The sequence below is a fragment of the Podarcis tiliguerta genome (genome assembly GCF_965153285.1).
Source record: "Podarcis tiliguerta genome assembly, chromosome: 4".
Lineage (NCBI taxonomy): Eukaryota > Metazoa > Chordata > Lepidosauria > Squamata > Lacertidae > Podarcis > Podarcis tiliguerta.
Window position 1 is genome coordinate 3739603 of NC_139537.1, and position 19843 is coordinate 3759445.

Genomic DNA, 19843 nt, shown 5'->3' on the forward strand with positions numbered 1-19843 from the left:
AGAAAGAAAAACAAATAAAAACAATTCCAATTTCATAATATTCTTTGCGTTTACTTATTTCCCAGACTTCCCCACACCTTCCTTCACTGTATTCCAATTCAAATATTTAATCAGCAAATCCCTTCCGTCTATCTTATCTTAGTCCTTATCTTAACATCTTGATGCATCTTAATCTTTATCTTAATATCTCATATATTAAACCTTTAATTTTATATCTTTTAACCTTCAAATTTACCATACTCCTTCACCGCATTAATTGCTAATAACCTTTTAACCTCCATCCAATGTCATTCTAACATTCATTAATCTTATAATAGTTCTGTAAGTAGTCTTTAAATTTCTTCCAATCTTCTTCCACCTCCTCTCTCTTCTTTTTCAGCTTGCCTACAGCATCTATGAATGGAACTTGCAGCTGAAAGCGAAAGATGCCGAACTGGAGGAACAGAGGGGCAGGTAACGTACCTCCGTCCGGCTGCTTCTATGGCGCAACGCCTCTTTTCGATTCTTTCTTTTTTTGGTGGGGGCAATGGTGGGAGAAGTTCTACTCAAGCAGACAATGATCAGGATGAGAAATGGCCACAACTTGATTGATTACAGATACAGGTGGATTTTGGCTCAGTCATTGGGTAAATATATCCATTCCAGCCCCCCCCCCCCCCCGACAAAACACAATACAGTCATACCTCGGGTTGAAGTTGCTTCAGGTTGAGCATTTTTGGGTTGCGCTCCACGGCGACCCAGAAGTAACGGAACATGTTACTTCCGGGTTTCACCGCTTGCACATGCGCATACGGTCAAAATGACGTCATGCGCAGAAGCGGCGAATCGCGACCCGCAGGCGCGGGTTGCTTTCACTTCAGGACAGGAACGGGGCTCCGGAACGGATCCCTTTTGTATCCAGCGATACCACTGCAATGATTTAATTTTGAAAAGGTAAGGAGACTCAGTTCCCCCAAATTCCTGCTCAAAATAACCCCCTCCCTGCCTCCACATTTGATGGCAACAGTGCTTCCTGGAAATCACAGGAGGGGAGAGTTGCTCCTGTGTTCGAATCCTGCTTGCGGGTTTCCCATAATGGGCACCTGGTTGGCCCCTGGGAGAGCCGGATGCTGGGCTGGAAGGGCTCTTCGGACGCCCTGCCTTCACCCTTTGCTTTGGTCTGCCCCAGGCTGGCCGGTCTGAGTGGGCACGTCTCTGAGCTGGAGGCCGAGCATCGCCGGCTGCGGGAGCAGGTGGAGGAGCTGAGCCGCAGGACTGCGGCCATGAAGGACGACTACGTCTCTCTGCACCAGCGCTACCGGCAGCAGGAGGGGGAGTTCCGCCGGGCGGCCGAGAGAGGCCTGGAGCTGCTCAGGTGCTTCATGCAGAAGAAAGCGGAGGCCGCCGAGCACAGGAACAAGGCCCTCGAGAGGTGGGCGACCTCCCCCCCACGCGAAACGGGGAGGGCGGTCAGGGCGTGGGGGGCAGCAGTGGTTCAGATCCGGAGAGTCTGGAACGGGGGAAGTGTGGGCTGAAGTGCCCCCTGCTGGCTGAATGAATGAATCTTTATTTGCGTCTGCCATCGGCCATAGCAATAAAACGAGAATACAATATTCAAAGAATAGAAAGAAAAGGGCAAGTACTGTATTTTTCGCTCTATAAGACGCACCAGACCACAAGACGCACCTAGTTTTTGGAGGGGGGAAACGAGAAAAAATTTTTCTGAATCTCAGAAGCCAGAACAGCAAGAGGGATCGCTGCGCAGTGAAAGCAGCGATCCCTCTTGCTGTTCTGGCTTCTGGGATAGCTGCGCAGCCTGCATTCGCTCCAAAAGACGCACACATATTTCCCCTTTTTAGGAGGGAAAAAGCGAGTCTTATAGGGCAAAAAATACGGTATATAAAACACATTTTAGGGTTTTGAATCCGTAGTCAAATAGTGGATCTTATTCTGATTGTCCCAGCTAAAAACCTTGCCACCTTTGCTGTCACCTGCTCATCTTGATCTGCCAAGAGAAAGGACACTGTGGCAGTGGCTGGGCGAACCGGAATGGACAATAAAATAGGGGTGATAAGTCTTTATAAAGAGTGCAAGCCAGAAGGGCATGTGCCACCGATTCGTCACTGCCATCTCCACAGGGACATAAGCGTTTTTCGTGTGGAATCTGTTGGAATCGTCCCTCCAGTACAGACCAGGGCAATACATTCAATCTTGCAAAAGTAAAAGCGACCCCCCTCTGGCTGTTTGCAGGAATAGCCTTTGTGTCGCAAATGGGATAAGATGGGGGAGGTGTCAGATGCTGACTCTCTCAGCACCAAAAGATACACGTCCCAATTTTCACCAGGGTTTTGAAATACAGTCTTTGAGCAGTGAGAAACTCTGGGGTTTAACCCAGGCACTTGCCCCAAGTTTGGTTTCCTTGGAATGAAGGCAGTGGCATGTTTAGGATACAGTTGTACCTTGGAGGTCGAACGGAATCTATTCCAGAAGTCCGTTTGACTCCCCAAATGTTCAGAAACCAAAGCACAGCTTCCGATTGGCTGCAGGAAGCTCCCGCAGCCAATCGGAAGCCCCCTCAGACATTCGGCTTCCAAAAATAGTTCGCAAACCGGGAACCAAGCTGTTTGAAAACCAAGGTACGACTGTATATGGCTTTATTTGTACATATATACAACCTGACCACAGGAGGGCTCACAGCATGAACAGGAGCTGATTGAGGTTTGATGAGGCCCTCAGCTCCTGAAGGCAATGGGGCCCTTTCTACATCCAGCTGTCCCTTGTCAGCAACAAATTGTCGCTGTTTTTTGTGTTGCATATATGCTGTATGGTAATTTATGGACCTCATAGGTATCTAAAGCCATCTGCACGTGTTGCCATGCAGCCAGTCCATGCAGAATGTAGGCACCCTACATATAGGAATGAGTAAACCAGTGATATTTTAGGGAGCAGGCGAGCAGGCGGGGCCAATGACTTACATCAGGCATAGGCAAACTCGGCCTTCTAGTTGTTTTGGGACTACAACTCCCATCAACAGTGAGTGAGTGCTTTTCCCCAAAACCTCTGGCTATATATACAATCATACCTCGGGTTACAGACGCTTCGGGTTGTGCGCTTTCGGGTTGCGCACTGCACCAAACCCAAAAGTACCGGAATGGGTTACTTCCAGGTTTTGGCGCTTGCGCATGCGCAGAAGTGCCGAATCGCGACCCACGCATGCGCAGACGCGGTGCTGTGGGTTGCGAACACTGCGGGTTGTGAACGCGCTTCCCGCATGGATCACATTCTCAACCCGAGGCGTCCGCTGTACATGATTTACACAGTGAGTCCTGTGTGATTGGCTGATTCAACTCCCCTCCTGGAGCCTGATTGGACTGTTCCTGCAGGCCAATCAGGTTGCTGATTCACTTCCTCCTGGAGCTGGATTGGGCGGCTCCTGCCGACCAATCAGGTTTCTGCCTTCTAGGATCCTACCTGCCTCTTGTTCTAGGATCCAAGCTCAGTACATAACCCGTGACCTCAGCCCATCCTTGACAGAAGCACAGCCTTGTCTCCCAAAAGGACCTGGAAAATCTAGCAAGCAGAACATATGGAGGGAGCATGTCTTGCACACCCCCTGATGCCCTTCCTCCCCTTGCAGGGCAAAGCAAGACCGGCTGGCCAAGGAGCTGAAGAAGGCAGCGAGGACCCCGGTGGGCATAAAGGTGTAAGTCATGCTCGTGGGTCCTCAAAGATCTTCGGATAATAAGAATAAGGATGATGATAATAATAATAATAATGAATTTATTTTATTATTTAGACCCTGCTCATCTGGCTGGGTTTCACCAGCCACTTTGGGCAACTCCCAACAGAATATTAATAATAATAATACAGTGGTGCCTCGCAAGACGAAAAGAATCCGTTCCGCGAGTCTCTTCGTCTTGCAGTTTTTTCCATCTTGCGAAGCAAGCCCATTAGCGGATTAGCGCTATTAGCGGTTTAGCGGCTCAGCGGCTATTAAAGGCTTAAGGGATTAGCGGATTAGCTGCTAAAAGGCTATTAGCGGCTATTAAAGGTTTAAGGGATTAGCGGATTAGCTGCTAAAAGGCTATTTGCGGCTTAGATCAGCTGATAAGCGGCTTAGATCAGCTGTTAAGCGGCTTAGGGGCTTGGGAAAAAGGGGGGGGGAGGGAAAAAAAACCCCCAGGAATCGCAAGACATTTTCATCTTGCGAAGCAAGCCCATAGCAAATTCATTTTGCGAAGCACCTCCAAAACGGAAAACCCTTTCATCTAGCGGGTTTTCCGTCTTGCAAGGCATTCGTCTTGCGGGACACCACTGTAATAATAAAGCAGCAAAACATCAAACATTAAAAAACTTCCCTAAACAGGTCTGCCTTCAGATGTCTTCTAAAAATTCAGATAGTTGTTTATTTCCTTGTCATCTGATGGGAGGGCATTCCACAGGATGAGCGCCACCACCGAGAAGGCCCTCTGCCTGGTTGAAAGGCAGAATATATATCTATATCTCTCTCTATAGCATCTATCTATCTATCTATCATCTATCTATCTATCTATCTATCATCTATATCTATCTATCTATCTATCTATCTATCTATCTATCTATCTATCTATCATCTATCTATCTATATCTATCTATCTATCTATCTATCATCTATCTATCTATCTATCTATCTATCTATCTATCTATCTATCTATCTATATCTATCATCTATCATCTATCATCTATCATCTATCATCTATCTATCTATCATCTATCATCTATCTCTATCTATCATCATCTATCTATCTAATTTATCTGTCCTCATCTTCCCTGTCCCCCTCCCCTCTTGGTTGAGCTGAAACAAGTTGTTGGGCTGGCCACCGAAATGTTTGTATATAAACCAGATTCTCCTGGTGAAGATGCAGAGGGAGCTGCAAAGAGCCTGAGTTAATTGGTACGTTGATCGTTGTGTCCCCAGGGCTGCTGCTAATTAAATACCCAGGGGGGAGGTAGGGAGCAAGACTGCTGCTGAAATGTGCAATATCAGCCCCATGCTCCTCATGCTGTGCGTAACACCTTTCCGCCAAGACCTAAAATGCTCCAAGGCTGCTAAGTGGCAGTTCAGTGTCTCCGCAAGTCAGCCGGTTTGTCAATGTCCCTCCAGGTGGCCTCTGGGACGAAGAGACCTTTTCCTGTCATTAGGAAGGCTCAGGGAATTCCCTGTGGCTTGAACTGCACCTCCCAGATTACGTGGACAGCTCTGGAACTTAAAAAAAAATCATATTTTATTTGAAATACTTCTCTAAGCAAAGTATAGGAGGAAAGGAAACAAAAAGTACATAAAAATTTGTCTATTATGAAAGTATATAAGTGAAATTAGGGACACGGGTGGCACTGTGGTCTAAACCACAGAGCCTAGGACTTGCTGATCAGAAGGTCGGCAGTTCATATCCCCGCGATGGGGTGAGCTCCCATTGCTCAGTCCCTACTCCTGCCAACCTAGCAGTTCGAAAGCACTTCAAAGTGCAAGTAGATAAATAGGTACCGCTCCGGGGGGGAAGGTAAACGGTTTTCCGTGTGCTGCTCTGGTTCGCCAGAAGCAGCTTAGTCATGCTGGCCACATGACCCGGAAGCTGTATGCCAGCTCCCTCGGCCAATAAAGCGAGATGAGCGCCGCAACCCCAGAGTCGGCCACGACTGGACCTAATGGTCAGGGGTCCCTTTACCTTTACCTATAAGTGAAATTAGTATTCCAATACATAGACATTTATTTGCAAGCTTTCGTGTGTGTGTGTGTGTGTGTGTAAGACGACCCCCCTTTTCTGAACATAATTTTTAAAGAAAAAAATCCAAGTCTTATACACGGAAAAGTATGGTGTGTGTGTGTGTGGGTGTGTGTCTGTCTGTCTATCTATCTATCTATCTATCTATCTATCTATCTATCTATCTGCCTGCAATTCAAATGTCATTATATTTCCAGATTTTGGAACTTGGTTATCCACCAGCTGATACACTTCCTGAATGCACCGACACAAGTTTTTAACCTGTCTAAATAATAATAATAATAATTGAGAACCACTGTGTCGGACTAGGATCTGAGAGTCCCAGATTCAAATCCCCACTCTGCCACCGGGTGGCCTTTACTGCCTCTCAGCCTAGCCTACCTTACAGGGTTGTTGTTGCTGTTGGAGGAATTAAATAGGGAGATCCGTGTGCTGTTCCTTGAGGCCCTTGGAGAAAGAAGGCGATCTTTAAATGCAATAAATACATTAAAATGTTGTTGATCTTGCTCTTGTGCTCCCTAATTTTCCGCACCTTTTCTCTTTGTCAGAGAGCCAGAAGTAGGGAAGGCTGATGAGCAAAAGATGCCCCACAGAGACGCCCAGGAGGAGCCTGGCGAAAAGGTGTGGAAAAGGCCCTTTCGGTGAGGCATGAACTGTGGAGCTCATAGTTTTTGTATTGCTATTATTGAATTAGCTTCCTTTTAAAGTGGTTCCTTTTAAAGAGTTTTGCATCATTTCCTCCCATCAAAGTCTTGCAGCAACAAAAAGAATGCAGCACATAGAAAACATGACAGTTTTTTAAAAAACGCTCATAAAAACAATCATAAAATAGTTGTGCATATTCCATCACCTTCATCTGCCGCTCCTCAATCGTTGCTAATTCCTGTTGCTTCCATTTTTGGCTAAAAGAGTCCTTGCTGCCGTAGCTGCATACAGAAACAATTTTTGGTCCCTTTTTGGAATTTCTTCCCCTACTTTATCCAGGAGAAATGCTTCTGGTTTTTTAATAAATGTATTTTACGATCTCATAGAATCATAGAATCATAGAGTTGGAAGAGACCACAAGGGCCATCGAGTCCAACCCCCTGCCAAGCAGGAAACACCATCAGAGCACTCCTGACATATGGTTGTCAAGCCTCTGCTTAAAGACCTCCAAAGAAGGAGACTCCACCACACTCCTTGGCAGCAAATTCCACTGTCGAACAGCTCTTACTGTCAGGAAGTTCTTCCTAATGTTTAGGTGGAATCTTCTTTCTTGTAGTTTGGATCCATTGCTCCGTGTCCGCTTCTCTGGAGCAGCAGAAAACAACCTTTCTCCCTCCTCCATGTGACATCCCTTCATATATTTGAACATGGCTATCATATCACCCCTTAACCTCCTCTTCTCCAGGCTAAACATGCCCAGCTCCCTTAGCCGTTCCTCATAAGGCATCGTTTCCAGGCCTTTGACCATTTTGGTCTCTTGCGGAACTAGGGAACAGCAGATTCCTCCCAGGTCCGCTCTGTGGTTCTGCAGTTCAGCTATGGCTCAGCTTCCTCTGGCAAGAAAGGAGTTGTTTAGAATGCTGAAAATGAATTTTGCACACATCAGGAATGAGAAACGAAACCCAAACCACTTTCCTGGAAGGAAAAGTACCGTATTTTTCGCACCATTGGACGCACTTTTTCCCTCCTAAAAAGCAAGGGAAAATGTGTGTGCGTCCTATGGAGCAAATGCAAGGGGGAGGCAGGCGGGAAAAGCCCCCAAGAGCCGCACACAAGCTTCGTGCGCTCTTGCGGGCTTTTCTCCAGGAGGGAGAAGGGACTGACTGGCCGCATCAGTCCCTTCTCCCTCCTCGGGGAAAAGCCCCAAAGAGCGGCGCCCTCTTTAAAGGCTGCACGGCTCCTGCGGGCTTTTCTACGAGGTGGGGGAATCCCCGCACCTCCCAGAAAAGCCAGGAGAAGCCGCGCAGCCCCTTTAAAGAGCGCACGGCTTCTGCGGGAGGTGGGGGAAGCTGCAGCAGATTCCCTCCTCCCGCGCTCCCTTTGAAGCGGCAATGTGGGAGGGGAGCAGCTTACACTTGTGTAAGCAGCTCCTCTCCCACTTTCCTCCTTCAAAGCAACTACGGAGGAGGGAAGGAAGGGGACCATGGATCCTCCGCTGCTCACGGCTGCAGCGGATTCCTCCTCCATGATTGCTTTGAATCAGGAAAGTGGGAGGGGAGCAGCTTACACGAGTGTAAGCAGCTCCTCTCCCACTTTCCTCCTTCAAAGCAACTAAGGAGGAGGGAAGGAAGGGGACCATGCATCCTCTGCTGGCGAATGCAGCAGATTCCCTTCTCCCGGGCTCCCTTTGAAGCAGCAAAGTGGGAGGGGAGCAGCTTACACTTGTGTAAGCAGCTCCTCTCCCACTTTCCTGCTTCAAAGTGGAGGGAATCCAGTGCAGTTGCGAGCAGAGGATCCATGGCTCCGCTTCCTTCCCTCAAAGCAGGGTGCGGGGGTGCAGGGGAAAGACGGCAGGAAATAGATGCCGGGCAGGAAGACACAACCACACTTTGACCACTGAAAGTCCACCTCAGCCTCCCCAGATTTCCACTGAAATGGCCAGGCTAATCTCGATGGCCATAAGTCAGGCTCAGCATTATTAACTGGACTTAGATAAACCATGGTTCCCCTTCCTACCCTCCTCTGAGGCTCAATTTAAAGCAGCAAAGTGGACAGGAGCCGCCCGCTTTGCTGCTTTAAATAGTTTAGTGCAACATTTGATTCAGAATATTTTTTTCCGTATTTTCCTCCTCTAAAAACTAGGTGCGCCCTATGGTCAGGTGCGCCCTATGGTGCGAAAAATACGGTAGTTCTTCCTTGTTCACACACTTTTGTCTACTTGAAGAAGCCATGGTCCGACCTGAAAAATACAAATATTTGGGTTACAAAACTAGAAAAATTAAGTTTGCAAAACAATAATTACCATGTGGTTAGGGTAGATCAACGTGTCATTGTCTACTTATCTCCAGTGTAAATATGACATATTGGCAAAAGTCGAAAATTACAAGATAACTTTAGCATGTACATGAAAATCGATTTCAGATTTGAAATCAGCATTGAAAGAACATATAAGAACAGTTGAAAAATCTCATGCAACAGAAAATGAATTTTTTTTGGTTCCCCAGTTTAATTCCTGTGTTCATCACTTTTTTCCTCTTGACTTCTTGTTTTAGATCTGCTTCTGCCACTTCCATGACCCTCACCAGATACGTGGGTGTTTTCAAGGGCTTGTTTGAGTAAGTTGGTTGCTCCATTTCTATGCATTCAGGGTTACTTGGGTCTGGAGTGTGTGTTTGAATTGCTCCCAAAGAATCAAGATAAGATCCTGAATCATTTTGATGATACTAGCTTTTTATCTGGATCAACTGTGGGTAAGGTAGCAAACTTCAGTGTTGCACAGATCTCTACGGGGATGGAAAATTGAATATATGTGTTGAATATAGGCTATATGGTAATTTATGGACATAATATGTATCTAAAGTCATTTGCACATCTTGCCATATAACCAGTCCATGCAGAATGTAGGCACCCTATACAGTGGTACCTTGGGTTAAGAACTTAATTCGTTCCGGAGGTCCGTTCTTAACCCAAAACTGTTCTTAACCTGAAGCACCACTTTAGCTAATGGGGCCTCCTGCTGCCGCTGTGCCGCTGGAGCACAATTTCTGTTCTCATCCTGAAGCAAAGTTCTTAGGTACTATTTCTGGGTTAACGGAGTCTGTAACCTGAAGCGTATGTAACCTGAAGCGTATGTAACCCGAGGTACCACTGTATATAGAAAGGAGCAAACCAGTGATATTTTAGGAGCAGGCTAGCAGGCGGGGCCCATTACTTACATCATAGGAGCCTACACAACACAAAACACGGTAGCTGTATGTAGGTTTTATTTTATTTGTTTTTAATCTTATATTTTGGAAATGTTTTTTTCCCTTTAATTTTTTTTGGGGCCCCCAGGAGAGTGGGGCCCTAAGCTGTAGCTTGTTTAGTTTATACGTAAATCCAGCACTGATTACATAGAGGGCTAACAAATTCATTGTAGCCAAGAGTTTCTGTAGCAATTTCCATCTTCCCTCCCTCTTTCCCACTTCCGGAACTATAGACTTAAAAGTTTACATAACTGAAAATCAAAACTGGCATTTTACTCCCCAGCCCTGTGAAAGATTTGTGACTAGCTTCGTGCATTTTCATAAACTTTCAAATGCACAACCTTTAACTTGTATCCCCTCTCCGGGCGGCCTTCTTCCACGTTTGAAGTTGATCCCCATTTCCTGGTTCTCAGTTCCTTGTGGTTTTCCCTGAGGTCTCATTCAGAGCAAATAGGGTTCCTGCAGACCATGGTTGTATCCAAAGTGGCACTGGAAACCGCGGCTTGGATGAGGTCTCCAGTGCTTGTTTGCAGGCGAACCAGTTTACTTGATTTGGACGTCCTTCTAAGCAGCTTAGCTGTGTGGCTTTTGACTGTCTGAAGACAGAAGAACCTGTAATACTTAATTTGACGTCACAGCAAGTTCAAAATTGCTATGGTTTAGGGAAGTTCCCTGTTTAGGGAAGTTTTAAATATTTGATGTATTATTCTATTTTGTTGGAAGCCTCCCAGAGTGGCTGGGGAAACCCAGCCAGATGGGCGGGGTATAAATAGTATATTATTATTATTATTATTATTATTATTATTATTATTATTATTATGAAGTTGGAGGGAGGGGGAGAGCAAGAAATGCGAGGTAATTATGTCTGTATCCAAGACGGTGCAAAACTTTCACCTGTTAGTTTCAGGATGAAACGCGGGAGCTCCTTCAGCAGCCCATCGGAGGAACGGTACTATTACATTCCCTCCTGTGCGGCTGCCTGCCTTCCATCAAGAGTGAGCGACGAGCAGGTAAATCTGAAATCCCCAAGCACCAGGTGCCACCTCACCTGGGTGCAACATAAGAAGAGCCTGCTAGCAGTACATGTGAAAAGGATCTAGGAGTCTTGGTTGACCACAAACTTGACATGAGCCAACAGTGTGACGCGGCAGCTAAAAAAGCCAATGCAATTCTGGGCTGCATCAATAGGAGTATAGCATCTAGATCAAGGGAAGTAATAGTGTCACTGTATTCTGCTCTGGTCAGACCTCACCTGGAGTACTGTGTCCAGTTCTGGGCACCACAGTTCAAGAAGGACACTGACAAACTGGAACGTGTCCAGAGGAGGGCAACCAAAATGGTCAAAGGCCTGGAAACGATGCCTTATGAGGAACGGCTAAGGGAGCTGGGCATGTTTAGCCTGGAGAAGAGGAGGTTAAGGGGTGATATGATAGCCATGTTCAAATATATAAAAGGATGTCCCATAGAGGAGGGAGAAATGTTGTTTTCTGCTGCTCCAGAGAAGCGGACACGGAGCAATGGATCCAAACTACAAGAAAGAAGATTCCACCTAAACATTAGGAAGAACTTCCTGACAGTAAGAGCTGTTCGACAGTGGAATTTGCTGCCAAGGAGTGTGGTGGAGTCTCCTTCTTTGGAGGTCTTTAAGCAGAGGCTTGACAACCATATGTCAGGAGTGCTCTGATGGTATTTCCTGTTTGGCAGGGGGTTGGACTCGATGGCCCTTGTGGTCTCTTCCAACTCTACGATTCTATGATTCTATGAATAAAAACAAGTAACGTGTATATAATTGTAAGTGTACAGAGTGTACAGGGTAAAATAAGTCTTGGGAAGGGGCGGTAAGAGAAAAAGGAAAAGGAGAAAGAAAGAAAGAAAGAAAGAAAGAAAGAAAGAAAGAAAGAAAGAAAGAAAGAAAGAAAGAAAGGAAGGAAGGAAGGAAGGAAGGAAGGAAGGAAGGACACCCATATCCAATACAAAACAAAAGCAGAACTTATAAACATTACAAGATTGTTACTGTAGCTAACCCACACTTAACCTAAATATAGAAATTAATCCCAAATATCGTTAAATTGGTCCATGGCAAGTCTATGTTTATACACTCATGTGTTGCAAATTTGTACATATCTTCTAGCCATTCGCCGAAGGGAGCTGCATTTTTATGGATGAGCTGGGGGAAATAACTATTGCTATTATTTCTTATTGCATCTATACCCCACCTCTTCCTCCATGGAGCTCAAGGTGGTGTGCAGAGTTCTCCTTGCCCATTCTGTCCTCACAACAACCCTGTGAGGTAGGTTAGATTGAGGCAGTCATCCAGCGAGCTTCATGGCCAAGCGGGGATTCGAACCCTGGTCTCCCAGGTTTCTAGTCCAGCACTCAAACCACTACACCACACTGGTCCCACCAGTGTTGGAGACAGTGCTGTTGCTGGGAATCGCGGGGGGGGGGGAGAGGGCTCTTGTGTTCGAATCCTGCTTGTGGGCTCCCTGTGGGGGCATCTGGGTGGCCACCCTGAGAACAGGATGCTGGGCTAGATGGGCCATTGGCCGGATCCAGCTGCAGGGCTCTTCTCAATAATTCTTCTTGATCATTTGTGCGTCTGGCCCCCAGTCGTTTTCCTTGCACATGCTGACAGAAAGGGAACGTGACTGGAGGGTGAGTTTGGGTTGCAATTGTCCCCACCAGCAAAATTCCCATATCTACTACAGAAGAGAAACTTTTTGGACTTCCATGGCACCCCTGCCTGGTAGTAGTAGTAGTAGTAGTAGTAGTAATAATAATAATAATAATAATAATAATAATAATAATAATAATTTATTTATACCCCTTCCCTTCCCAGTTCAGAAAACCAGGCTCAGGGCAGCTAACAACAAATTTAAAACACTTAATTGATGCAACCAAAAACAGCATAAAATACAGTATAAAACGTGAATAATAAATTCAGAATTCAAGAATCAATTTAGGGGGGAAATCCATCCAATAAACATTAGATGATCACCAGGGCTAGCTGGCTAAATGAGTCCTATTTGGGCCAGCGAGGAGACCAGGGGAGAATTAGCTGTGGGATCCCAGAGCAGGTAATCTCTATAAAAAGGGAAGGAAGGGGAAGAAAAGATCAGGCTAAGTTCAAATTGAAAGCCAGGCGGAATAGCTCTGTCTTACAGGCCCAACGGAAGGAGGTTAAATCCTGCAGGGCCCTGGTCTCCTGGGACAGAGCATTCCACCAGGTCGGAGCCATCACTGAAAAGGCCCTGGCCCTGGTGGAGGATAATCTAACTTCCTTAGGCCCGGGACCTCTAAACTGTGATTATTCTTGGACCTTAAGGTCCTCTGGGGCGCAGACCAGGAGAGGCAGTCCCGTAAATACGAGGGCCCTAAGCCACAAAGGGCTTTAAAGGTCAAAACCAGCACCTTAAACCTGACCCGATACTCCACCAGGAGCCAGTGCAGCTGGAAAAGCACTGGGTGAATATGCTTCCACGGCAAGAACCCCGTGAGGTGGCTCACTGGAGCATTCTGCACCTGCTGGAGTTTCTGGGACAGTTTCAAGGGCAGCCCCGCGTAGAGCGAATTATAGTAGTCAAGCCTGGAGGTGACTGTCATGTGGATCACTGTGGCCAGATCAGGGCGGGAAAGGTAAGCGACTAATTGCTTTGTCCTTTCCCCCTTTCTCCAGGAAGGGCACGCCTCCGAAATCAACGCTGCCAGGTTCAGTCCCAATTCATCCGTGTTGGCCACTGGCGGGGCCGACAAGCTGATCAGGCTCTGGAATGTGACAGGAGGTGAGCGGATGCGCAGAGCGGAATTAGTTGACAATTGCACACAGCGGGTGGCGCTGGGCTCTCAACCACCAAGCCTCTTGGGCTTGCCGATTAGAAAGTCAGCGGTTCGAATCCACATGACAGAGTGAGCTCCTACCTCTCTGTCCCAGCTCCTGCCAACCTAGCAGTTTGAAAGCATGCCAGTGCAAGTAGATAGATAGGTATCACTGCGGTGGGCTGGTAAACAGTGTATCCGTGCGCTCTGATTTCATTCGCATGACCCGGAAAACTGCCTGCGGACAAACACTGGCTCCCTCAGCCCCAAAGCAAGATGAGCGCCACAACCCCATAGCCGCCTTTGAATGGACTTAACCACCCAGGGTTCCTTTACCTTTTACCTTTACCCTAATAGGGACATGGTTGGTGCTGCGGTCTAAACCACTGAGCCTCTTAGGCTTGCCGATTAGAAAGTCAGCGGTTCGAATCCCTGTGATGGGGTGAACTCCCGTTGCTCTGTCCCAGCTCCTGCCAACCTAGCAGTTTGAAAGCACACCAGTGCAAGTAGATAAATAGGTACCACTCTGGCGGGAAGGTAAACGGCATTTCTGTGCACTCTGACTCTCATCACAGTGTCCCGTTGCGGTTTAGTCCTGCTGGCCACATGACTCAGAAGCTGCCTGCTGACAAACACTGGCACCCTTGACCTGAAAGCGAGATGAGCGCCACAACCCCATAGTCGCCTTTGACTTAACCGTCCAGGGGTCCTTTATCATTTTACCTATTGCACACTATTTTATTTTTTAATGTATAAAAGTATTAGCGATCTCTGCCAGCTGTCTGCTGGGGGCTGGCAACTGTCCGGCTCAAATCTCTTGAGATCACGCAAGTGAGGTGCTGCCTCTGCCTTTATAAGAGATTTCTGGCCTCGGCTCTAGGCTTTGTTTCCGCATCAGTATTTTCTTGAGGCTCGTTCATTTCTTAAACAAAACGAAATCAAACAAACAAGCAAACAAACAAACAAAAAGTCTTGCCAATGCATGGAAGTAGAAGCCGCATTGGATCTTATCAGGTCATAGAATCATAGAATCATAGAGTTGGAAGAGACCACAAGGGCCATCGAGTCCAACCCCCTGCCAAGCAGGAAACACCATCAGAGCACTCCTGACATATGGTTGTCAAGCCTCTGCTTAAAGACCTCCAAAGAAGGAGACTCCACCACACTCCTTGGCAGCAAATTCCACTGTCGAACAGCTCTTACGGTCAGGAAGTTCTTCCTAATGTTTAGGTGGAATCTTCTTTCTTGTAGTTTGGATCCATTGCTCCGTGTCCGCTTCTCTGGAGCAGCAGAAAACAACCTTTCTCCCTCCTCTATGTGACATCCTTTTATAGATTTGAACATGGCTATCATATCACCCCTTAACCTCCTCTTCTCCAGGCTAAACATGCCCAGCTCCCTTAGCCGTTCCTCATAAGGCATCGTTTCCAGGCCTTGGACCATTTTGGTTGCCCTCCTCTGGACACGTTCCAGTTTGTCAGTGTCCTTCTTGAACTGTGGTGCCCAGAACTGGACACAGTACTCCAGGTGAGGTCTGACCAGAGCAGAATACAGTGGCACTATTACAGGTGTCTGAGAGATTTTGCTTATCTGAGCTTCAGTTCTACAGGTGAGATGAGATTTTCGCAAGGCAGAGTTGTGGAGCAAGGAGAAAGATCTCAGATCCCGGGTGGGGGAATCTCTCTCTCTCTCTTTGGAAAGTGCACTGTCTGCTTCTTGCAGAGTTTCCTGGTGCTTTTTTTCCATATTCAGGGAAGTGTGGGTTCTAATTGTTGCTGCTCTGGGTCACCTTGCCTGTTCTGTTTGCCTTCCTGCAGGCCGACTGGAGAAGATGAAGACACTGGAAGGGGCTAACGGAGGCATCACCAGCGTTGAGTTTGACCCATCGGTGAGTGTGAATTGCGGCAGGGCAAACGCCGCTGGTTGCTTGGAGGAGGCACCATGGTTTGGCCTTGCCCGGAAGTTGCGCTCCATCTGCAAAGGGCCTTCCCTCCTTGCCTTATTATACTGAACCAGGCCAAGCAGGGAATGAATCTTATTATTACAGTCACAGACCAGTTCCAGCTCACTTACAATATTAGGAAAATCATAAAACACAACAGGAATACATTGAATTGCAATTGGGTATAACAGAGACAATTCAGATATGGTGGCAGTTAAAAATATATATTAAATCTTGATCACTAAAATATAATCTAAAATTGTCATTTAAAACCTTAATCATTTTGGTAGTACAGTGGTTACATACGCTTCAGGTTACAGACTCCGCTAACCCAGAAATAGTGCTTCAGGTCAAGAACTTTGCTTCAGGATGAGAACAGAAATCGTGCTCCGGCGGTGCAGCAGCAGTAGGAGGCCCCATTAGCTAAAGTGGTGTTTCAGGTTAAGAACAGTTTCAGGTTAAGGACAGACCTCCGGAACAAGTTAAGTACTTACTTGAGGTACCACTGTACAGCTAAGAGGCTTGGGGTTTTCCCAAAAGGCCCTAATAGCTGTAGGTTATGAGAAAGCTAGAGCAATCATCCACCAACTAATTGGGGATGTGGAACTGCAAGGCCAAGCAGTTTATCTAGCCCAGGCACATCCAACTCCCAAGAGACTGCGATCTACTCCCAGGATAATAAAACTGGCAGAGATCTGCCCATTGCCATTGCAGATAGCTGGTCAGCTTTTTTAGGGGATGGGGAACCCACGGCTGGTGAGCTTCCTTTAGGGTGGAGCCCAGAGCTGCTGAGAAGCAACAGGGCGATCTCTTTTTTTTCTCCCACGATCGACCTGGAGAACCCTGCCGATCTACCTGTCGATTGTGGTCGACCGGTTGGACATTGCTGATCTAGCCCAATATTGTCAACTCTTGTGACCCTACAGTTCTAGGATTTTAGCACCTGTGTTAGAGGAGTGTCAGGATGCTGGACTAGGTGGGACATAGGCCTGATCCACCAGGCACTTCTTATGTTCTTCCTCTTCTTCTTCCTCCTCATTTCATATCTCCACTGCTTTATATTTTTAAGGTGTGTGTGTGGGGGGGGGATCTCAAAGCAGTTTACAACCTACATCAAGTAAAACAGTCCGGAATAAAACACTACCGACGAAAGTCAAGTACGTACACATTCAAAGCAACACAACTGGCTGGAAACGAAAATATTATCTTAAAGATTTCCAAAAGAGGTCAACTGCAGATTGCACGTTGAGCACGGCAAAGTTAACAACGACGACGGAAATGATCTTAAACATTTCAGGAGAGAACATTGCTCAATATAAAATGTCCAATATAAAATGCACGTTGAAAGCAGCATCATTCGCAAGAATAAAAAAGATTATCATAAGCACAGGACAGAGAGTACCTCCCAGCTGCAGCCTTGCTATTTTAAAGGCGAGTGTGACCTGGTCTAGACTGAACACCGCCTGTCTAATTATTTGTCCCTATGGTAAATCTTGAGGCTCTTAACCTCAGGGTTGGAGCCCCACGTTTGGCAAAAGATTCCTGCATTTGGGGGTTGGGGGGTTGGATGAAATGACCCCCGTGGTCCCTTTCAACTCTACAAACCTGTGATTCTATTATTCTAGGAACTGCCTCCAACCGTACCTCCAACTTATAGGGATCGAGCCGCACTCTGTTAGCATTGCCATTTTGACAGATCAGGTAACAGAAGAAGGAAAAGACCCTCTCTCTGCCATAGTGTGCTGACCTTTAAGGCCCTAAACGGCCCCGGTCCAGTATCCCTGAAGGAGCATCGTTCAGCCTGGACCCTGAGGTCCAGCTCCGAGGGCCTTCTGGTGGTTCCCTCCCTGTGAGAAGCCAAGTTACAAGGAACCAGGCACAGGGCCTTCTCGGTAGTGGCACCCGCCCTGTGAAACGCCCTCCCACCAGATGTCAAAGAGATAAACAACTACCTGACATTTAGAAGACAGCCCTGTTCAGGGAAGCTTTTAATGTTGAATAGGTTATTGTTTTTTAGTGTTCTGTTGGAAGCCGCCCAGAGTGGCTGGGGAAACACATCCAGATGGGCAGGGTATAAATTATAATGGGCAGGGTATAAATTATAATTATAATTATTTATTATTATTATTATTATTATTATTATTATTATTATTATTATTAATTGCCCCTGGTATTTGCAGCAGGCAGTGCCCAAATATTATGGAATGGTTGAACTGCTGGTGTAATAGTTTCCGGGGGGGGGGGGTTCTTCGGAAAGGGGTGTTTCCTGCCCACGTCCACCAGGAGGCAGCACTGGGCTTCCTGCGGAGGCTGTTGCCTTGCCAACGCGGTCCTTTGCCATCATCATTCCCACCCCGCCAAAAGAGATTTCTCGTCCTCCTACGATAGGAACCAAAGGCGGGGAGGGTGTGGGGCTCCCCACTGACCAGCTGCAGCCATCTGGAGGAAGGGACTGCAAAATGAACTTTTCCAAGCTCATTAGTGGGATGAATGGCCGTCCCAAAAATCAAACAAAATGCTAGGCCAGGCATGTCCAAAATCCGTTTTGGGGGCCTAATCCAGGCGGTCAGCAGGTTTAATCTGGCCCCTGTGGCAGTTTATAGTTTATTTCCTGGGGTAAAATCCTGAAAAAAGGTTAACAACTTGGGATGGCTCTTTGGTCGGCCCTCACGACCCTTCACTTCATCAAATCTGGCCCTCTTTGAAAAAAAGTTTGGACCCTCTGTGCTAGGTTGTTTGAAAAGAAGCAGGGAGAAGCAGAGAAGGAAGCCCTCCCCCTCCAAACGGGGCTCTGCTCCCCACAATGAGTTCTGCTCATAGAATCATAGAGTTTGAGGGGGACCTCAAGGGTCATCTAGTCCAACCCCCTGCAGTGCGGTCCAACATGAGAGCAGGAAGGGTGGACTAAGCAGATGGAGAAAAGTCAGCCTCCCTCATACTCCTAGAATGTGGGGAAATAGCAATTTCCGTGGAATGGCAAGAGCTTCAGGGGAAACAGAGATGCCGAAGGGCCTCATTACCCAGTTTAACTTACAGAATCCATTACAATTTGATATTATTATTATTATTATTATTATTATTATTATTATTATTAGAATTTATATACCGCCCTATACCTGGAGGTTTCAGGGAGGTTCGCAGAACAAAACCAAAATAAAAAACAGTGGCGATTGCCGTTTTGTTACCCCCCAAAGTCCCTGTTCCAAGGTGCTTTCTGAATTTTGGGGAATTCAAAATGGTTGCCGCTCACTGGCAGCTACCACGATAGTGGGGGGCAGCTGAATATATACAGAGACCCCACACGCTTCTGCAGAGCGGGCAGTGTTTAGCCAGCAGCTTATTTTTCTATTTTACTATTACTATTTTAAATATCTCTTCAAAGTAAAAGTAGTGACTGAAGCGGACTTGTTTAAAAAAATTATATTAATGAGGCTGGTGCAATTCAGTCCATCCCTGCTTTTAATCCTGGACTACTAGGGGAAACATTTTTTGTGAGTCGTTCAGCCCCACTTGCCCGTCTTCTGGATCTTGAAACATTCCCAGTGCCAAGCCAAGTCCCACAGCCAGGGCAGAGCAGAGGTGGCTGGTCTGATTCCTCTCCAAACTCTCTCTCTTTCTGTCCCCGGCAGGGATTTCACGTCTTGGCTGCTACATACAACAATGCTGCTCAGCTATGGAAGGTTGACGACTGCCGTTTCAAGGTGAGATCAGCTGGGTTCCTTTCATTTGCGGCGGAGGGGTGCATTTGTGCGATGGGAAACTATTAAGCCAGGTTTCAGGGCCGAGGAAGGAATCTGAACCTACTCTTTATGGTGGAATTGGAGCAAATGGCAGTCCATGGAAAAGCTGAATTTCCATTTGCTCCAATTCAGCTGCGGAGATCGGTTTTTCATGGGGAAAGCGGCAAGGGCAGGGGGGAACGCCAGCCCTAACATGTGACATGATAAAAGTTTACAAAATTGTGCCTGGCCTTGAGAAAAAAGATAGAGAAAAGTTTTCCTCCCTTTCTAGATCTCATGGGCACCCAGTGAAGCTGAATGTTGGAGATAAAAGACAGTACAGTACTTAACACAGTACATGGTTAAACTATGGAACTCCCTGCCACAGGAGGCAGTGATGGCCACCAATATGGATGGCTTGAAAAGAGGATTAGACAAATTCATGGAGGAGGAGAGGGCTGTCAATGGCCATTAGCCAGGAGGGATATGCTCTGCCTTTCAGATCTGGAGGCAGCAGGGATTCTGAATCCCAGTTGCTGGAAACCACAGGACAGGAGAGTTGCGCTTGTGCTCAAATTCTGCTTGTGTTATTTATTTATTGAATTTTTATACCGCTGCATATCCAGAGGTCTCAGGGCGGTTCACAGAACAAAATCAGAATATAAAACCACAATATATCTACAATCAAAATAAAAACAGAAAGCTAATAACAACCCCCCTTTTAAAAAAAAAGAA

General features: G+C 46.7%; 1 protein-coding gene across 1 annotated transcript in view; it reads left to right on the forward strand.

The window, feature by feature from the left end:
* Positions 1-19843, forward strand: part of ATG16L2 (autophagy related 16 like 2) — a 48087-nt gene that overhangs the window by 15473 nt on the left and 12771 nt on the right. Inside the window, exons 4-12 of the mRNA XM_083436514.1 lie at positions 380-453; positions 1169-1411; positions 3617-3682; positions 6290-6382; positions 8939-9001; positions 10533-10641; positions 13308-13413; positions 15265-15335; positions 19019-19090. Coding sequence (XP_083292640.1) covers positions 380-453; positions 1169-1411; positions 3617-3682; positions 6290-6382; positions 8939-9001; positions 10533-10641; positions 13308-13413; positions 15265-15335; positions 19019-19090 — 897 coding nt within the window. The remainder of the gene's footprint in view (positions 1-379; positions 454-1168; positions 1412-3616; positions 3683-6289; positions 6383-8938; positions 9002-10532; positions 10642-13307; positions 13414-15264; positions 15336-19018; positions 19091-19843) is intronic.